The sequence below is a fragment of the Hemibagrus wyckioides genome, linkage group LG01 (genome assembly GCF_019097595.1).
Source record: "Hemibagrus wyckioides isolate EC202008001 linkage group LG01, SWU_Hwy_1.0, whole genome shotgun sequence".
Lineage (NCBI taxonomy): Eukaryota > Metazoa > Chordata > Actinopteri > Siluriformes > Bagridae > Hemibagrus > Hemibagrus wyckioides.
This window is the reverse complement of record NC_080710.1, coordinates 11,406,484-11,432,788: the sequence shown is the minus strand read 5'-3', so window position 1 is coordinate 11,432,788 and position 26,305 is coordinate 11,406,484. Positions and strand designations below refer to the sequence as shown.

At 37.9% G+C, this 26,305-nt stretch overlaps 1 protein-coding gene across 3 annotated transcripts; it reads left to right on the top strand.

Annotated features, from left to right (window-relative positions):
* Positions 1 to 403: 403 nt before the first annotated feature.
* On the top strand, positions 404 to 25,000 carry prkcg (protein kinase C, gamma). Of its 3 annotated transcripts, XM_058404033.1 has the most exons (18): positions 570 to 674; positions 909 to 970; positions 1,493 to 1,928; positions 4,288 to 4,319; positions 4,445 to 4,527; positions 5,706 to 5,817; positions 7,278 to 7,406; positions 10,299 to 10,455; positions 10,659 to 10,860; positions 11,234 to 11,416; positions 13,408 to 13,581; positions 14,262 to 14,353; positions 14,438 to 14,500; positions 14,625 to 14,763; positions 18,439 to 18,519; positions 21,762 to 21,869; positions 22,246 to 22,386; positions 23,064 to 25,000. In XM_058404033.1, exons 3-18 carry the CDS (start codon positions 1,699 to 1,701, stop codon positions 23,223 to 23,225), a joined length of 2,088 nt encoding a protein of 695 aa, XP_058260016.1. In that variant the 5' UTR covers positions 570 to 674; positions 909 to 970; positions 1,493 to 1,698; the 3' UTR covers positions 23,226 to 25,000. The 3 variants fall into 3 exon arrangements, with proteins under 3 accessions (XP_058260182.1, XP_058260099.1, XP_058260016.1); XM_058404199.1 differs by lacking the exon at positions 909 to 970 and having other exon boundaries at positions 404 to 674; positions 1,698 to 1,928; XM_058404116.1 differs by lacking the exon at positions 909 to 970 and having other exon boundaries at positions 539 to 674.
* Positions 25,001 to 26,305: the final 1,305 nt, after the last annotated feature.

The following is a 26,305-nucleotide window of genomic DNA, read 5'->3' as shown; positions in this document are numbered from 1 at the left end:
ATGATACGCACACAGAGGCTGACATATCAGGTTGCATATGATTCTGTCTAAAGATCTGTGCTCTGGTCATCAGTTCTGACACACTTTTGACAAGCCGAGATGCTAGCTGACCAAGCTGTCCAATGTGTCTCCCTCTCTGTCCTCTTTCTATCTCCCTCCATCCGTCTCTCTTTCATTCTCTGGAGAGACATAACCCAGATTTTAAAAATGAACTGCTGCCTATCTCTCCTCATCTACTCCCAGCTTCTCTCTCTCTCTCTCCCCCTCTCTTTCTCTGTCACTTTCTCTCTTTTTACCTCGCACACTCTTCCTGTTGGTAAAAACAGAATCAATCTTGGAAAGTGAAAATCGTCTCAGTGTCTCTGCCCCTCTTCATTCTCTATTGGATAAAGGAATACAGAGCCCTCTACTCCTCCTCCATCTTCTTGCGTTCCTGGAAAGCTTCACTCAACCATCAACTTTCTTTCTCTCTTCTTTTTCCTTTTTTTCCCTTCGGGGGCTGTTCAGAGGGTTTTCCCTATTTTTGGTTTTGGTTTCCTGCATGATCTCAGTTCTTCTACTTTTCATGAGTCAGGTGTGAAGAAGTTGTGTACCTGTCATCATCCACCAAGAGGAAGACGGAGAACAGCGAATGACCATTTAACCAAATTGGTCAGCAAAGCAACCACAAGCAGGTAATTTCTTCACTTTTGTTTGTTCTTTCTGTTTTGCCCTGACCATTGTTAACTTCTCTTAATGTACTCTTTTAACTCTAAAAATACTTTCCCATTGATTTTTTGTTGCAGGTGATTTATTTTCTTCACATTGTCAAGCTTTCCTCATTTTCTCCTCTCTTCTTTTCCTACTCAATTTATCTGTCTCTTGTCTGAGGTGCTCTTCTGTTGGCCCCTCTCATCTCCTGTTGCTAGATTTGATCCTGCATGTGGCTCATCATTCACTAGCTGCACTGTATTGGCCCTGCTAAATAAATGTGAGTGAGATCGATCCTTTGTTTGTTGCACAAGAGTCTGACCCTGAATTGGCTTGAATCAGTACAGATGTCAGATTTAAGATGTGGTATTCAGAAGAGCACTAACTGAGGAAAACTTCATGATATCATATCATTTTATCAAATGCTCCTTATGAATATAATGAGTGCTATGGTGAGAAAAGGAGGGGGGAAAGGAGTGTAAAGCAGAGAGGGAAAGAAGGAGATGGGAAAGTGGAGAAGCAGGTGGTGGGCATGGTTGACATGGTGATATGGAGTGTTTGTGTGTGTGTTTGAGAGTGTTTGAGAGTGTGTGTGTGTGTGTTTGTGTGTGTGTGTTTGTTGTGGAGAAGGAAAGGAGAAACACTAATCACTATGTGCTTTGGCGTCCCACTGGAAGTGTGTGTGTGTGTTAACCTCCCTTCCATTTTGTTCACTCACAAGCTGTCTCTCTCTCTCTCTCTCTCTCTCTCTCTCTGTCTGTCTTTCTTTCTCCTGTGAATTTCCTTCTCTTGACTTCATCAGAATCACAGACTGCCATCTGTACACACACAAACCTTATCAACATCTCCTCCCCCCCCCCCTTTCCAACCATTTTCTTTTCCTACTTCCACCCTTCACCCTTCATCATTTCTTCTATTTCTCCACCTGTACATCTTCACCTTGCCATACTCTTCACCTTTCTTTTAACCTTCTGTCTCTCCCCCTGCCCCCCTCCTTCCTTCAGCAGCATGTCTACACCAGTCTCTCCATCTCCCTCTCTTTCCCCGCTGTCCCTGTCCTCTCCTTCTCCCTCCTCTTCTCCTTTGCCCTCTCCCCTCTCTCCTCCCCCCAGGCTTCCAGTCTTCCAGAGGAAAGGAGCACTCAAGCACAAGAGGATTGTAGAAGTGAAAGACCATCAGTTCACGGCCCGCTTCTTCAAACAGCCCACCTTCTGCAGCCACTGCACAGACTTTATCTGGTACTTAAAATTCACATTTCACCATCCATACTTGCTCAAATATCTGCCTGCTTGGAGAACTCCAAACCTTAACCATTTTAAATAATCCATGCTCAAGGTAGCTGCATGCATTTTACCTGACAAATCATGAAACACTGCTATATTTGGCTCTTGAATTGCAACAGCTATGAAATGACTACTGATGCATCCTAACACCATTCATTTTAAACTATGTATATTTTACTTCTAAGTATCAATTGCAATCAACATGGTATGTTGGTATATGGTATATTTCTCTCATTTCACTAGTTACATCACTCAGTAATACCCACACACTAGCTAGTTGTTAAGGTCTTTTTGGAGTTCAAATCAGTTGATTTTTACCATATTCAAGCTTTCTAGCTTTTGCCACTTTGTACATTAACTACAGACTATTAAGCTGAAGATTGACAGGGGAATGAGAAAAGCTATCCCTTCCACCTGGAGCAGTAACACTTTCTTGAACTCATTATTAAACAGCACTGTGACGAGTCAAACTCCAAATCTCTAGACAATAGGGTGAAACATTAGAATGTTGTGCTACCTGAAAGACCAATCAACTTCCTTCCTGCAGAGCCATCTGGATCCAGTATCATTTCACTGTGGAATTGAATTAAGTGGATGTGATTGCTGCCGATCATCACAAATCGTTGGATTCAAAATCTATTCATAGATGTAAAACTATCCTCACCAGGCCTCTGTGGATAATTGATTCAGTAAAATAAATGGCTGACTTGCGTTTAAGACACCTTTTCCAGTCTCGCTGTGTCATATTGAAGTGACTAACAATGTGAGAGAGACCTCTACTCTTGAAACAGCCCCATATTTCAGCTAGTCTGCTATCTTTCTGTTCTTGCCAACTTGGGTGTTGGCCAAAGTCGTTTGTCCATCATTGCAATAGAACCAAGTGCCAAGATTTGCAGGCTTCCTGTTGTGCTCTTTGAATTAGCCTTACCTATCACAATAACGCTTCTGAACATAACAAACCTGACATCTTTACCTTTATATACTTAACCTTAATACTATGTCAATTTAGATTCTTTAAATTTAGATTTTTTTTTTACCACATACGAAACACATAAACAAAAAGCTGGACACATACAATATCCGGCCCTGTATTTTTCTCAACACTTGACATTTTATTTAAGGTTATAAACATTTGTTAGTCTCTGTTTTACTGGGGTCAGTTTTAGTCGTTAAGAATGGACCGAGACTATGTTACATACATACTGCATATCTACTGTATAGCCTGCTTATAGGCACATCATCCCCTGTGGGGGGTAAAGCTCAAGTCTGCAGGGATGAATTCAATTATGCAGATCTTTCTCTGAGCGAATGCTGAGGTCCAGCAAGTGCAGAGCTACAGGGAGCCATATGTCCCTTCAATCATGTTCTGCTCTCTGCTCTGCTCTGCTCTCTCTCTCTCTCTCTATCATGCTTATTTTTAGAATAAAATATTATTTCATTAATAATTTGGCATTTTAAAAGTATTGCATTAAAATCTGTTTATCTAATCCTATTTTGCAGAACACTGGTGTTTAATTTCATTCAAAGGGACTATTGTGTATCTGTCTTCTTCAATTAATTAAACATAATGGACTGTGATATTGGCTCACTGGATAATGTTCGAGGAATCATTTTTTACTGATTCTTGGGAAATAAATCCTAAAAGTTTCAAGCCTGGTTTAACTATGTGAACAAATCAGCGTATGCTCTGACAGTTTTTCAGTGTGAGAATGCTGTACCAGCTTTTTGGAAGGTGCAAAAGCACAAAAATGGGGATGGTACTACCTAATTATGTATGTTACACAGTTATGGCTGAAAATCGGATTTTCCTTGGTGCAAAATAATTGGCCACATAACGGTAATTAATGTATTGACTTTACAATCGCAGGTTACAGGTCTAACTACCTACAACAATAACCATTTAAATCTATATGTGCTAGGTATGATTTATTAAGTCTGCATGAATAGAATAATAAAACTAAATAGAGCTAAATAGAGATCAGGGTAGTGAGGATTAGTGAACTGTAGATTAGTGAGTAGTGAACTGTAGTTAAAGGTGGTTTGATTTGGTTACCAAGGCAAAAGTAATAAAATAATATAAATGTAATTAATTTTTTAATATATAATTATTCAATTAAATAATCGTTACTCTCATTTTAGCCATTATTGTGCAGCTCTACTATGACAAAATTCAGCCCAAGTAATCTCTCAGAAAATGCACAAGCCTCCATATTTTCTTTAGTGATCTAGACATGACTGTTTGTCAGATGGATATACTGTGAAAGAGCAATTGTGGAAAGTCATTAACTTTTCTATCCATTTTGTCTTTTTAAAGGGGTATAGGAAAGCAAGGGTTCCAATGCCAAGGTAACTCATGAGGACACATTTGTTTTTCTTTATTTTTTGTTATTATGGTTGTTCGTTTGTGGCTTTGATGAGCGGCTACAATAAGCAACACTACTAGTTTAACATCTAATGTATATGTGCTTTAGTTTGCAGTTTTGTGGTGCACAAACGCTGTCATGAGTTTGTCACTTTTACATGTCCTGGAAGCATCACTGCACCCAAAGCAGAGGTAGGAATAAATGTGTTGGTCGTCTCCCTCAATCCTCCTCCATGTCTGTATATGTTTGTTTTCCTCTTCCTGTTTTCCTGTCTCTTTCTTTTTCTCTCTCATGATAGTTCCATTAATGTAGATCCCTTATCTATGCTGTTAGTTCTGAAGAGCTGAAGATGAATAAAGTACATCAAAAGACATCAGGGAGGCACAAGTGGAATACCCCCCCCCACACACACACACACACACAGACACACACTAAATACACTAACATTTCTTATCCTTTGAAAATATGACAGATGTGATGGTGGTGTATTGAACCTAACAACAGAAAGACTGACAGTGGTAAAAAAAAAATATATGGAGAGGAAATTAATGAGAGGAATACAGACCCTTTTTTTCAGTCCTGTGCATTGTCTGTTTTCTGTATCAAGCATTTTTCTTTTATTTTAAATACAATAGATAAACTAATGATGAGTGTTTGTGCGAGTGTGTTGGTGACAGAGGGAAAGTGTGACAGGATGGTCTGCTTATAGAGAGATATGAGACTGGCTGACACAGTAGAGGGAGGAGAGAAGAGCAACTGGCATATGATGAAAAAAAGGGGCGGGAACTATGCAGGGAGTGACAGAGAAGAGGAAGTACTGGACAGATAGATGAAACGAGCTGAGTGTGGGAAATAAGAACAGAGAGAGTTGGGGAAACAAGAAAGAGAGTGGGGGGGTAGGAGTTGATGAGGAGAGAGAGAGATTGCAAGAGAGAATGTATGTGTGTGTGTGTGTGTGTGTGTGTGTGTGAGAGAGAGAGAGAGACAGACAGACAGACAAACAGAGAGAGAGAGAGAGAGAGACAGACAGACAGACAGACAGACAGACAGAAAGAGGCATTTTGGGAAGATTCAGGTTCTGCAGCTGGGCTGAACTGATTTATTCAGTCACCATTCAGCTGCCTCAAAATAGAGTGAACTAATTGGCTCACAGTCACTTCAAAATGGAGCCCTTCCTGTGTGTGTGTGTCTGTGTGTCTGTGTGTGTGTGTGTCTGTGTGTGTGTCTGTGTCTGTGTTTACAGGTGTGTAGAGATGAAATCATTGTATCTCTTCTATTTTTAGAGAAAAGGGCAGTATCAGTGGGATCAGAGTCCTAATTTAAACCCCTCTCCAATCATCTCTCTCTCTCTCTCTCTCTCTCTCTCTAGGATCTGAAGAGTAAACACAAGTTTAAGATTCACACCTACTCCAGTCCAACCTTCTGTGATCACTGTGGTTCGCTGCTCTATGGCCTCATTCACCAGGGCATGAGATGCACCAGTGAGTGTGTATTTGTGTGTGTGTGTGTGTGTGTGTGTATGAGAGAGAGAGAGAGAGAGAGAGAGAGAGAGAGAGAGAGAGAGATACTGTAATTTAACACATTTGCAATCAATCTAAAGTCAGCTAGGGCCATGTAATGAAGGCAAAAGTCTTTAGTTGTTATGATCAGTGTCCTGCAATAGTTTACTATTATTCCAATGTTTTATTACAGGAGCAGATGGCAGGGAAACAAGTGCTGCCAAACTATTTTGTTTCAGGAAACGATCAACTTAATATCCATTATTTAAGGAGCGTTCTGTTAAAACGAGGCTCTGGATCAATGTTATCATCAGAAGTTGTATCTGTGCATCAATCAAGCACTGTGCATCAATCATGATGACTGATGCACAGTGACATGGTGGAAAGACAGAGACAGGATTTTAACACACATTATGTTTAATAATATGACATCTTAACAAGCCTGAAATCAATTTAATTAACATCTCTCATCAGCTATGTTGCCAGTGTGAATTGCATGACATGTCATCGTCAGGGATGTAATCATAGAGATATGAGTCTGAATGAGCATTTGTCTGCTTTCATATCTTATATTAATTGAACTGGTTAATAACGAAGGTGATACTGTACCTGAGTTTTGACCTGTGAATTACCTCAATATTTAATATTACCAGAACCAAAGAGATCTGATTTGCAGAGTTATTCTGTTTTCACAGTGTAGCATCGGAATTAAACCTTCATTTAATTCTTTTTGCCCATTAAACACTGTGATTAATTTGCACAGACTGGGCTGGGTCAATAAAAATGACAAGATGAAGAATCTATTTTCTTTCTGACTGTAACAAACTAATGATAGATGATTGACACCAAATCTGCTCTCATATTCTGTTCTCATATTCTGGAACTGTGTTTGTTTTGCTGCAGAAACTTTGTCTGGCATTGACATTTTCACTTGCATTCAATTCTGTATGGTGTGTCTTCTAAATGTCCCTTGCAGTGGCCATTTAATATGCTTTGGCTTAGTCTCAGTTCCAGACACAAATATGCAAAGACATCTGGAAGCAGCAAGCAAAAATGGAATGAAGTATCCTCTGATTAGTTTTGGGAAGAACGCCCGGCAGGAAGATATTTGAATGATAGCACTAGGCCTTATGTCCGCCAAATGATTTGGAATTATGTCAGCGTAATATTTTTTTGGATTAGCTTCTATAATAAGAGCGCTCTTGCCACAAAGAGGTGTGGCTTATTTATTGATACTGTAATTCAGGATATAGTCAATTAATGTACTGTCCAACAGGTGTATAGAATTCATATGAGACAGCACAAATAGGTGTGTTTCCACTTCTTACAAGTTTGCTGCATGGTAATTCATGTGTCTTGCAAAAAGTAGTTTTGAATTGAGCACAAAATCAAGGCTAAGATTGACTAAAGTAATCTTTTTTCTGTCTGTATGTTTGTGTGAGGCTGTGAGATGAACGTTCATAAGCGATGTGAGAACAGTGTACCCAGTCTATGTGGGCATGACCACACGGAGAAAAGAGGACGGATCCACTTGAGTGTGCGTGGAGAGAAGGAGGACATCTATGTCACAGGTGAGAGAAAAGAAGGAAATTCCTTATATGTGTATAGATTCCAACATGATACATTCTAACCATCTTAGATGATGTCCATTGTATATATAGGAAATCTAAGGGAGTGAAGGGAATAGTGGAGCAGTATGTGTGGTTATTCTCTGACCTGCTTGGGGTCTCACCTTTGTACAGATTCCTCCTCATTTGAATGAGTAATGACAGAAGTCATGAGTAGGGTCCTTACTGTAAGATTTGTTTATTTCCTAAGTGACTTGTTTGGTTGGTGTGTCAGAGTAATTGTGCATTTCAGCCTTCTTTGCCTTGGGCATTGGCATATTTACTATCATTTTGATTTGCACAGCTGTTCATGCTGATGAAGTTGTAGCACTTAGTACTGGTTGATCTTTTTAGATGTGGCCTAGTTCATCAGCCCACATCCCATTGACCCCAATAGTAAGTGTAAATAGGAGAAGTGTCTAAATATCTGTGGTAATACTGCAACTGTCATTTAATGACAAGCACCTTCTAATAAAATGCTATAGTTTGTAGCTCCTAAAAATAATGGGATGCTGGGATAGATAGATCCCAGATTTATCTACCTGCAGCAAGGTATTTATCAACACTAGTTTGAATGTAAGGACCTCCTGCTGCTGTTCATCTTACCTTTTTGGGCTGGCCTTTTTTGTCCTATCTGAAAGGAGGCAGGATACAAAGGGGAATTAAGTCATAAATCAACAGTAATAGCCTCAAGGAAGGCATGTACTTGATTTGGTTTTTCGTGCATGGCAGTGGAAAGTTTTCCACTGTTTCAAACTACTACTCCTGGGGTTTGAGGGTGCTCCTGCAAAGGAGAACAAGTTAGACTTCTGCATATCAGTGACAATATTCATAAGGTGTTCAAAGGTTGAAGGTGCCCTTTTGGAGGATGCTATATATATCTTAAGGCATCTAGGGGTAGTGAATACATGGTGGGGGGGGTGGCGGCTGGCTATAAGGCTACATGTCAATAGCTCTTTGTTAGATCTAGGTGTATCATGACCTTGCCTGTTACTCTATGAGTTGTCTAATCAGGAATTACAGAATTGAAGGCTCAGACACCCAGTAGACCCAGGGAAAAGCAAATACTCTTGGTGGTGTTTTCATTTGGTATTGGATTATGTGAGTGTGACTGGGTGAGGTGTTCAACTCATCTGCTGGTTTTTAATGCACTTTGTTGACATTCCTGCCTTTGGTAGATAAGCTTCGAGCTCCTGGCCTGAGTTGACATGCTCCCAGGGAGAGTGAAATAAATGAGGGTAGAAAGCAGGCTCAAGCCATTTGTTTAGTATGTTTATATGATCCCCCTATGTTTTCCCAGTTGGCTGACCATTATGCACCATTTTTAGACATATTCAATAAGGTCTATGAAACAAATGCTCAAGTAGTGAGAAGCCAGTGGATGCCTCCTGGAAAGCAAACATTTTATCAGGTAGCAGCAGGTTCCACAATTCCACAATCTTGTGGAAGCCTCCAAGTATGTGCTTCACTGGTTTATTATTTGAGTGGTAAACTGAGGTGTCTTACCTGGAGAAGGCTAGATTTTCGTGTGTGCCAGGTACATCACTGATGATCACTGATGGTTTTTTAATGGTGCACAACCAAGAAATCAGTCAGCTTTCTTTGCCGTGATGTGTGGTAATATAGGAAGTTGCTTTGGATGAGAAGAATGTGTTGGCAAAGCTCTGAGAGATGAGGGTATCCCTTCATTTACTGCCACCATTGTTCAAGACTTCTTTAGCTGGCCATCAGGTTTCTGCTCCTGGGTGAATCCAGCTTCAGCTTGGACCAACTTAGGCTTTATAAACACAGGAATGGGTAAATGAAAGGGCTAAATTGAAAGTTAGACTGAATAAAGGTCACAACAGAAAATAGCTGGGGTCCCAGTTAAAGGTAAGATTGAAGGTCAAGGATTAATGTACACAAGTTTAAAAACTGAGAGGTGTTACAGTTACTGGTGAGAGCAAAAGGAGATGTTGTAGGTACAGGTGAGATTAGAGAATTACAGACATTGTCATGAATTAGGTGAATTATCTATTTGTTACAAGGGTTAATATATAGGATGAGAAAAATGAGAATAGCAATTGTCTGTCACAGTTCAGCTGTTCACCAGCAGAGAGCAGTGTTAGCATTTACAATAGGGGGAGAAAAAAACATTATGCCTAACAGAGTTTAATAAATAATTTAAAGTTATGTTTTTTAAACGTAGTTCTTTATGAGTGTGTTGTTTAATTTAACTACGATTTCTTAGAAATGTATTGAGATTTCAATGTGTTTCGTTTTTGTGTTACTTTTCACACTGCATTTAATGAAACTGTCAAATAAGATTTTTTCATTTCCTCTCCCACAGCAATATTGTGCATGTATCCATTCTTTCCATTATTATCGGTCAGCACCTAATCTCCATTCCAGCTGTCAGGCATAGATTAAATAAAGCAGAATATAACTGGTGTTGTAGAAGATTGCTGTAAGCTAAAAGTGTGTGATTGACAGTACAAAAGTCTCACAAAGTCAAACATACACCTCCTTCAAATTCTAATCATATTTCATAATTCAGAGCCTTTACAGTGTTGATGAAGATGGAATGTTTCTTTTTGTTAACCAATTGAATGGAAACAAATTCCCATCCACCTCAAAAAGACAGTGTTTAGTTCAGCACTTCACTGAAGCCAAGAAACGGTTTCATTTATTTTGAAACTAAACTGTACTAATCCACATACATATGCTTCCAGTTTTTGTTTAAAAATGAAATTTTCATACTCCCATAATAAGTAAGCATTTAGTATAAGTAGGTAGTCTGAAATACACTGGTCAGAAAAAATACTGCTGTAATTTGTGTTCCCTTGTGACTTGTTTTGATGTCTCCTATGTTTGTAGTACATGAAGCAAGGAACCTGATTCCCATGGACCCCAACGGCTTGTCTGACCCCTATGTAAAGCTCAAACTTATTCCAGACCCCAAGAGCCACAGCAAACAGAAAACCAAGACGATTCGTTCCACTCTAAACCCTGTTTGGAATGAAAGTTTTGTCTTGTGAGTGTGAGCGTCTATGTGCGTCTATGTTTGTCTAAAAAAAAAATGCATTCAAAGCTTCTCCTGATTTGTATTGTACAGTATAAATATCTTTGGTTACATTTGTAATTCTGAGTTTTCTCTTTCTACACTGCAAGTTGCTGACTTTTATTTCTACTCTTCTGTTTTCCTTTCTCTGTCTATTGATTTATCTGTCTCTATAGTTCAGTGAGAGGCAGGCAGTGGGACAGGCGCTTGTCAATAGAGATATGGGACTGGGATCGCACATCTCGGAATGACTTCATGGGAGCTCTGTCCTTTGGAGTGAGTGAGATATTTCGTCGTCCTGTTAGCGGATGGTTTAAACTACTCAACCAGGACGAGGGAGAGTACTACAATATCCCAGTACCTGATCCAGACTTACAGGTACCTCATGCACACCTGCAGTCTCTTTCAGCACTTCAGTGAGGTGCTTCCCAGTCCAGCCCTCAAATCCCCAGATTATAGGGTCTATATTTAGAGCTCTTCCCCAGCTCCCAAAACACATGAACTAAGGAATTATATATAGCGAATTACTAGTGATACATGTCCTGAATGTTGGACAGGAAAAAATTTATAAAGAGTTCCCTGAGGCCCATGGAAACAAGAACATGCACCATTGACGATTTTCTTTATGAAACATACCACATGGGGGCAGTAGAGTTCCACTCATGAGTGATTGATGTCCTTGGTTGTTAATTCATACGTAACTCTACATAAATGTCCCTTTCATTTACTATGTTTGTCTGTTTCTCAACAGGAGCCAGACTCTGCTGTCTCTCCCTCTCTTCCTCCTGCTCCTGTTACTGTTCCCACACCTGTGCCTGCTGTCACCCCACCTGTTGTGAGTCCTGCACCCTCCAGCTTACCAGTGGGGAAGGGCCGAGTTGGACTCCATGACTTCAACTTCCTTATGGTGCTAGGGAAGGGCAGCTTTGGCAAGGTACCACACTCACAAACACCACAATGCACTCAGTCAAAGGCAAAAGACACAAGCCTATGCATATATATATATGATTAAATTGCCAGCCATGGGAAGGATCTGAATATAAAAAGTACATAATAGAAATATTTATTTGTTGTTGTTATTTTTAGTGCTCTCTGCTGTGTTTTTTGCGAGTACAATGAAAACACTGCTCTGTTCAAACTGGGGATGGAGCTCAGTCCTAAAAAACTGTAGACATGACAGAAATAAAGAAACTAGGAAGCCGCATTGCATTGGATACTGGAATCCTAGTTTTTAAAGTATATCAGAAATGAAAGAATAATTACTAAATTAACACTTTTAAGCGTTCTAAATCACACTGCTGAACATTCACGTTCTTTCACAATTATATATATATAAACAGTCAAAAATGTTCACAAAAGCTGAATCCCCAAAGGTCAGACATCATCCAGATGCAGAGTTGTCTGCGTCACTACTTTGGATGCAAGATTTTGCCTCCGGAGAGAAGAAAACAAGACAAATTAACCAAGACAACATACATAACATCAAAAGGCATCATATAACAAAACTCCTCCGATTAAAATATGCTTTACATTTACATGCATCAATTTGCCAAACACTTTTTATCCAGGGATGAATAACAAAGAATCCAGCACTCATTTATCATAACAGTTATGGGTTTAGTAAGAGGGGCCGAGATCTTATTTTATAGCAAATAATTAGAAACATATTGAATAAACTTTTGCAAAGAAATGTAAAAATAAAAGTGTAAGCAAACACTGTATCTATGATCTATAATGTACATACGCATTTTTTTGTTGTATCTTGCAAAGAAATTGGGATTATGGAGTGGGTAATGTATGTACTTTGTATCCCCAAGTAAAGGCTGAGAAAAATGATTTTTTTGGGGCTACTTCTTTTGTGTGGATTTTGGGATGTAGAAATTTTGTGATAGTTGGCAATAATGTACAATGATATTAGAGAGAGAGAGAGAGAGAGAGAGAGAGAGAGAGACACTGTGACGTTGTATATTGAAAAAAAAAGCTGCAAACTGACTGTATGCTAGAGGACAGTGTATTTCCTATTATAGTGTTACTCTGAAACTCCACATCAAGCTTGATAGCCTCTCGACATAATTTAGTTTGAGGCTCTGTCTTTATTAATGTCGTCCTTCCACACCAAAATCTATGGCCACAATATGCCGCTGGGTTTAATACTTTGATTAGGATCTGTCCTAGAATTATTCTAATCATTAGCATACAGTAAGTCATTTAAACGCTACCCTCTGCCCATAAAGATAAGAAATATGGCTGCTGCTATGATATTTGTAAATCACTACTTCTAAAAATGTGAATGTGCGAGTGCCTGAATGTTCTCATTCGAACGTGTGTGCACAACACTAGTGCTTATATAAGAGCTCAGGGTTACGCCCTGGTAGAGAGACAGGAGAGACATGGGATGCAGAGACCGAGCAGGTGAAGGAGGGAAAGACATAAATGTTAAATTAAAACAGTGTTGGTTTGTGTTCAGCTCAGCTAATGTACAGAAAGACTGCAGTATTTTTTTTCAGCACCAGATTTTGCTTGGCTCGGGATGAGAGAAATTATATGGAAATGAGAATGAGGGGAAAATCAGAGAGGAGACGAGAGGCCATGCAATTAAATATTAGATTCTGCAGGATTGAATTCTGATTGCTTCACTCAAATTGCTTTCCTCTCATGTGTTAAGGGTTATACGATTATATAATGAGGGTTGTATGAAATTGTCAGCATTGTTATTCAAAGTTAAAAATTTATTAACACATGAATAATAATGAATGATAAATACTAATACAGAGTTTTAATCATTTATTCATTGATATTCCGTAACCGCTTTATTCCAGTCAGGGACACGGTGATGGCTTAATCAATTTTCAGTTAGAGAGAATGTGAGAGAATCCACTATGAAAATGAATGTACTACGCAGGAATGTGCCTGTGTTTTCTGCAGGTGATGCTAGCCGAGGAACGAGGTAGTGACCGCTTGTTTGCCGTGAAGGTGCTGAAGAAAGATGTGCTGTTTCAGGACGAGGACACGGAGAGCGCCATGGTGGAGCGGAGAGTTCTGGGACTGAGTGCCCGTCCTCACTTCCTCACGTCTCTCTTTTGTGCTTTCCAGACTGAGGTGTGTGTGTGCGTGTGTGTGTGCACTAAGGGAATGTATGTGCACACATTTAAGATGTGCCCCATGTACCAGAATTCTTTTTTCAGTGTCCCTTCTTGCCTGCCGGAACAGCTGCAGTGTTTTTGCCCCAGGTCATCCTCCCTCACATAACTGCCCTTATCTTGACCCTAGTGCCCCCGCATCATATCACTGCAGGCGTATTATTGGTCGCCTTATACAGAGCCATGTCAGCATAGCACTTCTACTCTGATTTTGTTTTATAGTCTCATAGTACAAAATGTTCAGATCATTAACAAGGAAGAATGTGCTGGCCTAAATCTGAGGCTCAATTATTAAATTAATTAATTAGCCCTCATGCTCTTTAGCAAGGACATTAATAGTTTGATGGGAGGGGTTACTTAATGAGAACAGCTTGCTTTTTTAAATTTTGTCTAAGGGGGATTACATAATGTGCTAGGGTGTGGGGGAGATGTCTGTGTCTAAGGGATTTAAAATTGACAGGGCATAATTATGTAACACACTGTAAGCTTTCTTGATGTTATTACATTTTAGCACTCCTTAATTACTGGTTTGTTTGCATATTTATCCCAAAATATTTGATCATCATTTATCAATAATTTAATTTCTGAAGATTTTTACAATAGACTTCTCTGTATAGTATAATTGTTTCCCTTCTGCAGGACCGTCTGTACTATGTAATGGAATATGTGAATGGTGGAGATCTCATGTTTCATATACAGATTGTTGGAAAATTTAAAGAGCCCCATGCTGCGTAAGTATCGGACCTTTTACACTGTATTTCCATTCTTTTACTAGCCGAACATGTTGACATGATTGAACAATACTCCTTTGGCAGATTCTATGCGGCAGAGATAGCTGTGGGCCTCTTCTTCCTGCACAGCAAAGGCATTATCTATAGGTACTGCTGACAGGACAGGAAAACCTATTAACTCTTCATATACTGTGCAGCTAAGTATGACAGGCCTTTACAAGGAAGCTTTTGCATGATCCATCTCTTTCTCTTTCTCTCTGTCTGTTGTTAGAGATCTCAAACTGGATAATGTGCTGTTAGACAGCGAGGGCCATATAAAGATTGCTGATTTTGGGATGTGCAGGGAAGGCATGATGGAGGGAGACACCACACGGACATTCTGTGGCACTCCGGATTACATTGCTCCTGAGGTTCATTGATTCCACCAACCACAGCACACATATACAGGACACACAGTCACTTTACAGATTATTACAAAATCAGTATCTGTAATTATATTAATCAAGAGAGGCTTTAATTATAGTGTTCATATTTGGGACATCTGGCGCAATGGCTCAGTAAAATCCACCATGTCTAATTATAACACTATCAAAGCAAATGAAGCCTTTTAAACCATAGAGATTGTCCCTTAATAGACATGCATGCACTTTGCTGATATCATACAGTCCTGCCTCATGTTGTCTGTGTTTAGTTTTATACCTTGTCAAATCATTTCAAAATGTCAGAATATAAACACAAAGGGATATTTTTGGCCACATCATGCAGTCTTACCTTCTCCAGTCACCTGTCTCCTTGTTCAAGATGCAGTATGTGTTCTGCTATGTTCTCTTTCTCTTCCCTGTGCCTCTGTGTTGGAATCACTTAACACAATGATTCAAAATGTATGTTCAGCATCACTAACCGTGTATGTGTGTGTGTGTATGTGTGCATGTACATTTGTGTCTGTGAATGTAAATGTGACTTTACTTTCACTGTTTGCAATGAAGATGATGTGTGTTCATTGTATGTATTTCATGGAAAGTGATTGTGTATAGGTGCATACACAGACACACACACACACAAACACACACACACACACTCAACGAGAGTCCTGCATGCATCAGCATGTTATTATTAGCGGGGAATCCAGACCCTAATTTAATATATTTGATGCATGATGAAAATGAGAAAAATCAGGCAGAATGGATTCTGCCTGAATTATTATTTTCAGGCAGAATCCATTTCACACATGCATTCCCAAAACGCATTGCAAATATGCCATTATAAGACCACACACACACATAGATTAATATCCGCAGTTATTTATACAGTTTTTTTAATGGAAAAATTGAGGAAGAAACAACATGCTTTGGTTAGTTTGGGCAGATTTGTTTTTAATGTTTAAGTCATTCATATGTCATTATGCTCCAACCTTATTTTGAAGTTCTGCTTCAGAATAGACAGCTAATGTTTGCTAACTGCCTAAAACACAGGCCAAGAAACACAAATCAGATTGAGTAACAAAATATGTCATCATATAACATGCACAATAGAACAGTAATCAAGTAGTAAATCCAGACATGTCTTCTTCACACTACTGTACTTAGCTAATGATAGCCATTTAGCTCATGATAGTGGTCTTAGAGCCACACACTTTACTGTAAGCAGTAAGTAAACACATCACTCTGGGCAAACAGCATGCTGATAGCTTGTACTACTTCCTCTACAGCAAGGCCTTGGGATTAGCTAGTTAGTTAGAGTTAAAAAAGGAAGCTTGCTACCATTGACTTTGATTTTAGGAAGTGAGAGGACACACAGATACAGGAAGAGCATGCAGAACTGCTCACAGATAATTCCTCTAGCTCAGGATTTAATAGTAATGCCTAATAGTAATGTAATGTAAACAAAATACCATTTCTAAAGAAAATAATCATTACATGCTGAACAATATATGATTTCACAAAAAGCCCTATCTATACTAGATAGCCGGACATGATCAGGTGCCATCTAATACACCTAGCCATGAGGCGAATTAGATTCACACCCACTTTGGCTGTAAATCTGAATACAGATACAGATATTTGGAGCACTTAACAGATTCAGATACAGATAGTGCCTTTTGTTACACACATACTCTAGATGCTGTCTGACACACACACACACATATACCCTGTAATATAGTCCAATCACAATGATACTTTGCATGGACCTAAAACATTTCTTGTGGAATTCCCCTTTAACTGAGCAGTTAACTGTAACCGACCTAATTGTGTAAAAATTGATCTTTTTGTCCCTGTCATTTTGTATAGAGACTCTGTATAGAGTTTCTGTCCCTCTATTTGTATAGAGAATCTGTCCCTGCTAGTGAGAAAAATAATCTCTTACTATTGCTCTTGCCTAAACACACACACACACACACAAAACCAAAAAAACAAACAAAAAAAAAACAAACGTTGTGCATATACTGGCCTCTAAATTTAGGCTCACCTCCTCATTAGCTAAGCTCATTCAATTTCTTTATGATCATTATTTCTCAAGACAGCAGAGTATCTATTCTGATGGAGTCACCCTGGAATAATTCCTTGTGTTCTTTGATACTTATTAACAAAGATAATATATTCTTTGTTGAAAACATTTAAAAACATCAAGGCATGTCAACTTTATTTTTGTCTACTGACAGTTTTTTTCTTATTATTTCTTTTAAAGGAAAAGTCCACGCTGAATGATGGTATTAGTATATCAGTATTTATAATCAATATGTGATGTTCAGTTGTGCAAAAGTTTACATTTTGATATCTCTACTATTTCTAGTTTGGATTTATTACTGAAATCTGTATGACGTAAAAGGTGCACCAAGTAAGGTCCAAACATGGATGAAAAGAAAAGGAGGTGCAGCACACAGATATAGGCTGGTGAGATGGAGGAGAACTCAAGGCAGGAAGCATATCATAGTACTGGGAATCTCCCCACACCTACTTTGTCCTAAAACCACTTGCTGTTAGGGAAGGAATCTAAAAGAGTGGTCCAGATCTAAGGGGGATCTGGATTCAATCCTTAAGGCAACACTTGCAGGAATGGCAGAAAAAAAGGGGGTCCTGGAGGTCTACACGCTGGTGAGGACCAAAAGCAATAAACCACTAGAGTAACAGACAAGAACCACCTTCTCATTGGGGTGGGGGTGTTAGGGTATCAACATCCTAACCAGAGACAAGAGGTGAAGTGATCTGGACACACAAGGGGTGTTGCTTGCCATATCCCAGTCCACACCAAAACATATTCACCTGCTACTTCAAACGCATTCAATTCTGTACCATTAATTTGGAAAAAAAAAAAAAAAAAAAAAAAACATAGTGTCAGTCCTTGCAAAAAGGTATCATAAGAGGATGTAAAATTTCCCCAACCAGGAAGCAAGGGATTAATGGATGGCATTACCACTCCAACTCATGTTCAGTCAATATGGGTTCTGAAGCAAGTGGACCAAATGACCTGGATGTAAAACCCAGGAAACCCATGAATCTGAAACTGCACAATCAAGTGTGGAGTCTGCTGACTAGGATTGTTTTCAAAGGTTGGTACCAAAAATTAGCAGCCTGGAGGTTGGGACAACAGCTGTAAAAAAAAAAAAGAGCCTCCTTTTGGCTTTGACCCAGAAGGGAAGAGATGAAGTGGAAGCCAGAAGAGGAGAGGCGGTGATTTGTTCACCACTGTTGACCCACCAGCTGGAGAAAATCATGTTTAAGGGTAAAACAACTATTTATGGCCATGGCTACAGCCAGACTAGATGGCTGTAAGAAGGGCATCCTTGGGATGGAAATTCTTTGAATAGGAGGTGACTTAAAATTTTGAGTGAGAAAAGAAGCTGTTGCTCATTAACTGTACTAGCTGGACAGTCCTCAGACAATCACGGGAAATGAGTTGCGTCTTACAGGAATAAATTAAATATAGCATCAATCTACCAATTACCAACAGAATGGCGAAACACATCATATATCCTACAATACAAACAAATGTAATGTCATTTAGGGTGGACTTGTCCTTTAAGTTGCATGATACAGTTCTACTTTATGAGTATTGTTTAATCATTAGTTTATCTGTTTATTTATCAGATTGTAGCATATCAGCCATACAGTAAAGCAGTAGACTGGTGGTCATATGGGGTTCTCCTTTATGAGATGCTGGCTGGCCAGGTATGTGAACATATACCCTGTTCCATAATTTAGCGTTCTTAAGATGTTTGAATTCCTGAAAGAAAGTTTTCCAAAATAGACAGTCTTAAAACTAATCTCAGATGATTTATAGACGATTCACACAGACCTGCAATGTGATAATGTTTCTGTGTTCCATCACCTGAAACCATTGTGAGCAAATTTGGACTGCTTTGCGCTCACTGTTTTTAGAAGAGCAACCCAAAATAATCAGTGTCCCTGTCAAAATATCTGGTGTTATTTTTTTTTCTCGAAAGCTTAAACCACTTAAAAAAGTTTCATTGTACATCTTCATGCAAACTCTATTACAGTAGCAGGAAAAACAAAGACATTCTCATTGTCTACATATGAAGCACATTTGTCAAGGGAATCATTCAGGGAATAATTCAGTGCTTCCTTTGAAATTGTTTGCTGTTAACATAAGTTTCAGTAACAGCAGAATCTTTTAGTAGTGTTCTCTACCCAGATTTGAATATGTGTAACGCAGGCTGTCATACAGGTTAAAGTTCTGCTGTGTTTATCTAACAACTGTAAATACATTTGTGTTAGTGCTGTTTAAATGATTGACAGAAATTATGAAGTAGAATTATTCTCAATGTTATATAATAGTATTATATCTTTAGAGCCCAGCCTTATAAGCTATCTGCATCTACTCATTCATCCGCAATTTACGTAACTTATACATAACTATGATTAACTCTCATAAGGGCGAATCTGTGTCAGCTATTAGCGACTGGATACAGAAAATGGGATTAGATGACTAATTACATTCTGTGTAAACAGTAACAAAGAGGGGTCTTACCCATGCGTATGCAGTTGGAGATTATTATGTGAGTAAACCAGTAGATTGACAATTTGAGAAAACATGTAATGGACACTCCAATGATGAGCTTATAACTGCAATTAATACATCATGTAATCAGTATGAATGAATCAATAATTATCCGGAATTTGACAATTTAACAAGCATTTCTATACGATAGTTCATATCACTGTTTACTGAATGTAAATGAGCAAAAATCTGCTAACAAAAAAATAATAAATGAGCTAATGATCACATGTGATATGACAAATTAACCTTTTGAAAATGACAGAAATGCAACAAGAGGTGGCAGCCTATCAGATTAACCACTGGTAGTTTCCAGTTAACCTAAATGTTCAGTAGTAGTAGTTGATAGTAAGTAGTCTCAGGAAACACTTTAAATGTTCATATCGTTCATAAAAGCATCAATAATTACTAGTTATACAGACCCATGTGTTGGCTAAATAATGAACGTAAGGCTGTGTTTTGTTTTTGGTCTGCTCTTTTCTTCAGTACCATCCAAGTTCAGTCACAACAAGCATAAGTGTAGCTTATTCATATTGCATAATTCGGTATTACAAATAAATTATGTTCCAGTTTTAATTGATTAAAAGATAGCATGAGGGTGAATAACATCACTCTTGTAGAGCACATTTTGTTTGGAATATTATGTAATAGGCATTTTGAATATGCCATTTAATATGTACAAGAACTTGAGATGTACACTACCAGTCAAAAGTTTGGACACACCTTTTAATTCAATGTTTTTTGTTTAGGGATTTATTTTCTACATTCTAGAACAATACTGGAGATTTCAAAACTATGAAATAACACACATGGACTTAAGTAATCCATATGTAACGACAACAAAAAACAGTCAGTTGTTATTTTAAGACATGAAGGTCAGGTATTCTGGAATAGGTCTTGCAAGAACAGTATTGTCAAGTGCATTTGCAAAACCCATCAAGCACCATGATGAAACTGGCTCACATGAAGACCATCCCAGGAAACCAAGACCAAAACTTACCTCTGCTGCAGAGGAGAAGTTCATTTAGAGTTACCAGCCTCAGAAATCACCAATTAACAGCACCTCAGATTAGAGCCGTTATGAAGGCTTTATAGAGCATCAGTAGCAGACATATCTCAATATCAACTGTTCAAAGGACATTATTGTGTATTTCAGCCGCCTTCAGCATTGTTTTACAATGTAGAAAGAAATAAACATCAGGAAAGACCATGGAATTAGAAGATTTTCTAAACTTTTGACTGGTAGTGTATATTTGCTAATAGATTACATATAAAATGCTTTCACTAGGTTTTACACACTGCAAAAACATCTACAGTATAAATATTGAATTCATGCCTACACATGTTAAATTCTTACCAAGATGTTTATCTCCATATGCTGTATATAGCTATAGTTTACGGAATTACATCAAATACACATTGGATGAATGAGAAACTGAGGTCTGTATTAGAACAGTACACTTCCCACTGCTTCTTTGTATCCGAAACATTTACTAATGTTGTACTCATTTAGTAATAAAAGAATAAATCTGAAAGGTACAAGAAAAACATGTACACTGTGATCCATGTAATACATTTGTTGATGTTTGTTAAATGTGTTATAAACATGTGTTGATTGTCAAATAGTTTGCCCAATAGCTTGTTCATACCTATTAATGGTTTATTAATGAAAAAAATTATGAAGTGTTATTTAAATACCACTTTAAATTATTTCTGTAAGTGTTTACTGTTGCTGTTTTGGTTAATTATAAATGACAACTGGTTAATCTGATAAGTTGCACTTCTGTCTTTTCCAAGGTTAATTTCCACTATCAGATGCTACTTTTAGCTTTTACTTGTATTTCACTTACATATAATAGCAAATCATTCAGTTCCAGCCATTTGAAAAGTCTGAATGGGTAAATGGGAAACTGTGCAATTTAAACAGCTATGAAAATTACTGTTTTTTTAAGATATAGATATTTAGATATTAGAGAAAGTTCAAAAACTAATCTCTCAGAAAATTCCTAGTTAGTTTATCTAGCATGCATCGTATTTATATAAGCAAAAGTTCAACAAATGTAACAAGCACTAACCAGAATTTTAACCTAATATAAAACCTTTAAGCCTAGACAATAAATAAAAATGAATTACTACTGTATAGCTATAAGATTCCTTATTGCTGTGTATTAGATATGGCCCATTATTCATTACTTATGGATTAATTTAACTCACTTTAACTCACTGGCACAACCGTAAATTTCAGGATTGCTGAAGTATCATGGGAAAAAGTGGGAACTGTAATTAACAAACAAACTAAATTATATTAAAGAATGTCGATAAAGAAGAAGGAAGACTGAAACAAAAATAAGTAACAATAATTCTCTCTCTCTCTCTTTCTCTCTCTCTCTCTCAGCCTCCATTTGATGGGATCGATGAAGAGGAATTGTTTCAGTCCATCATGGAGCAAAGTGTATCGTATCCCAAGACTCTGTCTCGTGAGGCTGTTGCCATTTGCAAAGGGGTAATCCACTTCTGCTTTTATTAAATGTATATTAAACCATGCATCTAAAATGAACTTAAATCCAGTCAACTGACTGTGTGGGCTATGAATACGCAATCGTTTGAGTGAGGAAGGAAATCTAATTTAACTTCACTGGGCTTTTAAAAGCAAAATCAAAAAGAATAATAATAATACTTGCACAGTTACTCAAGCACATGAAAAAAAATGTAATCTCCACAAACCAATTTAAATGCAAAGTCTACAGTGTGTGCTGCACCAAATCTTCCAATTTTGAGCTAGGGTTTAGAGAACCAGCTGAGTCTAAAATTATTATGTTTAATGTAATGGGGCATTCTGACCAATAAATCTCTCTCTCTCTCTCTCTCTCTCTCTCTAGCTTTTGACCAAGAATCCAGCGAAGCGTCTTGGTGGGGGAGAGGATGCAGAGAGAGAAATACGTGAGCATCCTTTCTTCCGTTGGATAGACTGGGACAGACTGGAGAGACTTGAGATTCAGCCACCGTTCAAGCCCAGGCCTGTCAGTTCCCCTCAATAATATAACTCTCAGTGTGTGTGTGTGTGTGTGTGTGAGAGAGAGAGAGTTTTATATTTTGGTGATATCCACAAAGATAGGAATATACTTTGATTATGTAGGGACATTAGGTTGGTGCATATGAGGATTTTTGTTTGGTGAGCAAAATCTCTTGTTTTATTTAAATAACCTAAAAGAGCCAAACTGTTTCTTTTCTGACTTGCATGTAATAAATCATGCATTGAGCCTGCATGTTTCAGGTAACAGGGTCACAGCTTACAGAACTTTAAATTTCACCCCTGCCTCCATAACTCTTTGCAGAGTTTCAAAACCCGCAAGTTGCAATCGTGAGCTTTGTCAGCATAACTGATGACACACAAACAAAATATAAAAGCTGCAAAAGCATAAATTGTGATTTGTTATGGTATCCCGATCATCGTAAAGATGTAAGTTAAGATTCGTAGCTGTTATATGAGGAATCATGAAGCTCCAGCTCACAAAGAAAAGACTGACAAATCTGATTACAGCATTGTGATTCATAAATTATGATCTCATCCTCACGTTTAGAGGTGACTGGTTTTGACAGTAAAATAACTCTTCTGTCTATGTGTATACTGTGTGTGTGTGTGTGTGTGTGAATCTGTGCTTCACATAACAGCTGCATATTCCCTCTTTTCTTATAGGGAGGGAAAAAAGGAGAAAATTTTGACAAGTTTTTCACAGCTGCCTCTGCAGCACTGACTCCGTCTGATCCAGATGTACTTGCAGCCATCAATCAGGAAGATTTCCAGGGCTTTACCTACATAAACTCTGATTTCCCAAGCACCCCTCTCACTGCTGTCTGAGATCACACAGCACAAACAAACAATGCGCCAATTCAAACTAACAGCTATTTATGGTTTTCCTACATCCCCAAAAATCTCTCTTCTACAAAAGTTATGAATTGTGCAGTGTTTTCCAGTGAGTATTATTATTCAAAACAGATATTTTACCAACACGCTAGCATACAGTAAAGTGGCCAGTGTTACATCATCTGGACCTGTACAGATTCCCTCTTTAGAAAACTAGATCTAAACATCACATATAAGCATATCTCAGGTTCTCTCAGTGAGAACTCAACAAAAAGAAAGGAAATTCATGTGTCTGATGAACTCTCTAGACTGTACTCTCCACACAGGCCCTCTAGTGGCATAGATGCATAATCTATTCAAAGAGCACATACAGAAGTGATTATATTATCAGATTGCATGATAAAGAGCTTTACTGTATCATCACACTCTTCAGTGCTGTTTGCAGTTCTTTCTAGATCCCAAACCAGCTTTTAGGATGTTACAAAACATAATAGTCTTATTTTTGATACTGGGACCACACAGCCCATCACAGTACTCACCCGAAATACAAGGAAATCATTGACCTCTTCTTATTAGCTCATTACTTATTCAGTAGTTTGTCACCAAGCGTAATTGGTCCCGTGAGCTTATGGGATTAAATACATGTCATTTTTATTTGGTTGCTCATTGTTTATAGCTGGTGTGGTGCCTTATTATATATCTTATATTCCTCTACACTTCCATCATCACTTTAGTTTCCTGTTCTTCCGAATGGGACTCATTTATCAAGCTGAATATGAATGGATTCATTTTGTAAATTGTTCATATAAGCATTTACAAACAAATCTCATGCTCTTGAGTGGGTGTAAATTTATACATAACTACACTCAGAAATATTAACCTCGATCGGTCAGCTTCAAATCTTATCATTTGCAACAGCTTGCTGTATTTTTATATACACAGATTAAATGTATAAATATATGATAGTGTAAATATAGATATAGCAAGTTAAAATCCATTTTAAAACAAATAAATCCAGTTGTTTAGTTAAGGTGAAATTCTGCTATATGAAAGGAAGATGCACTGGTGGTTGCTGTGTTGCAAATGGCAGAGTTATTATATTAACTTTTTATTTATATTATGTTTGGTTTGAGCTTCCAGTACCATAGGGCATCACACAAGCTATTCTCCATGATCCAGCCTTCATGATTTCCTGTCATTAGAGTGAAGCATGTCTTAATTAATTTCCTAGAAAGCTGAATTTTTACCATGCTACCCCTTCTTAAATCTTAAATCCACCCAGTGAAACATTGTTGTACAAAAATATATCTCTGAGCACAGAGATTAAAAATCTAATGAAATACTGAATAATGTTATATGTGGAAATTATTTCTCACAGCAACTGGAAATCCATGGGAATTTCTTCTCTAGGTCACTAGTTAAGTTAAAGTCAGTTAATAGCTAATATTTCATGTTCATGTGGAAAATACTAGTTACAGATCTTCATGGTGTGTTGATGTCTGAAGCTGATGACTTCCTTTTCTTTCACAGTAGTTTAGAAAAAGAACTTCTCAGCTCATTGTATACTGACAGCCTCACTTCGTCATATATGATAAGAAGGTATCAAATGCATTGTGGTGTGAAAATATACAAAATGCCTATTGATGATCCACTTGTTTGTAATCTTTAGATAATTTCTGTCATGCAAGCAAATATATGTGTATGACTGCATGGATTAAAGTGTATATGCTTAACGAATCTCTGTATGCAGGACAAATATTAAAATACAGAAACGCTTTAAAGTGACTATTGTTTGGACATTTTGGAAAGTGTTCTAGTTGAGTGAAAATCACAAATAGTGAATAGCGACCAGTTTACTCTGAAAGCTGCTGCTAAATTGTGTACAAATCTGCAAGTTATATCGTTTAAACCTACAAAAAAAAAAAAATCATCACCATCCATATAGGTCATAATAAGCTCCAGTGATTGTGCTGTGTAGCTAAATATGGTAATCAGCCTCTTCCTGAGTCTAGCCATCAATGCAGTTATTACATACTGCATTATAGCACTATTCAGTTCTTGAATCTGATTGGTCAGAAGGCGTTTTTTAATTTTCAGTATGGCTCTGACCATAGGGTTAGCTATAAGGCACAATCACAGGTTATGTTAAAGTGCTCATCTCTTTAATATGTTATTGTATCTTTAGTAATACATCACATGCATTGTATTCCTATAATAAAACAATTATGTAATATTTGTATATATATACCCAAACCCTTATAAACTCTGCTATTTCAATAAGCACTACAATTTCATCAGATTTAACAAACAGTATTCAAGATGAATTTGTTAGGAACAGTGAATTAATTGGATAATCTCTCATGAAAAAAAGTAATTTATTCATTAAATACATTTTAAACAGCATTATGGTTTTAGCATAATTTTACACAAGTAAGTAGCATCACCTAAAAAGATCAGCAGATGATGGATTGCATTACATATTTGGAGTGAATTTTCAGGCTTGTGCGTGTATATGTTTAGTTTTGAGGCTGTGAATGAGGTTAGGGAGACTCTATAGGCTGTCTGCAGTTTCAGGCCTGGCCTGGTTTGAGTCAGAAAATCTGACCTGGAAAAGAATCTAAAACTATCCAGCTTCACAACCTAAGCCTCCACTGACATGCAGCAGAACTGCAGCAAGACATGGTGTCCATAGAGAACAGATGAGTGGAAGAACCGAGGAAAGATGAGGGGAGGGGATAAGACTGGAGGAAAGAAAAGGGGAGAGGAGGAGATGAGAGCAGAAGAAGAAGAGAGCGTGAGAGAAGGGGAGAGAAAGGAATAGTAAAGAGTAGGAGAGAAGTGAAGAGGCAACGAGAGGAAAGATCTGGGATTGGGATGAGAATAGTAACAGGGGATAGGAGGGGACCCCATGTTAATCAGGAAAGAAATATTTGAATAATAGCAAAAGGAAAATATAAAAGACAAACGTAAATAGAGACGAAACAAGTAAACAGAAATGCACAGACATACCAACACATAGGAAAGTGGAACATATGTAGAAAGACTTAACGCCTAACTTAATTCACTTTTACAGA

Coding starts and splice junctions, on each gene's coding strand:
- prkcg (XM_058404199.1), top strand. CDS start 1,699: ATGTCTACACCAGTCTCTCCATCTCCCTCTCTTTCCCCGCTGTCCCTG. Junction 1,929..4,287: donor CACTGCACAGACTTTATCTG/GTACTTAAAATT, acceptor GTCTTTTTAAAG/GGGTATAGGAAAGCAAGGGT. Junction 5,818..7,277: donor CCAGGGCATGAGATGCACCA/GTGAGTGTGTAT, acceptor TGTTTGTGTGAG/GCTGTGAGATGAACGTTCAT.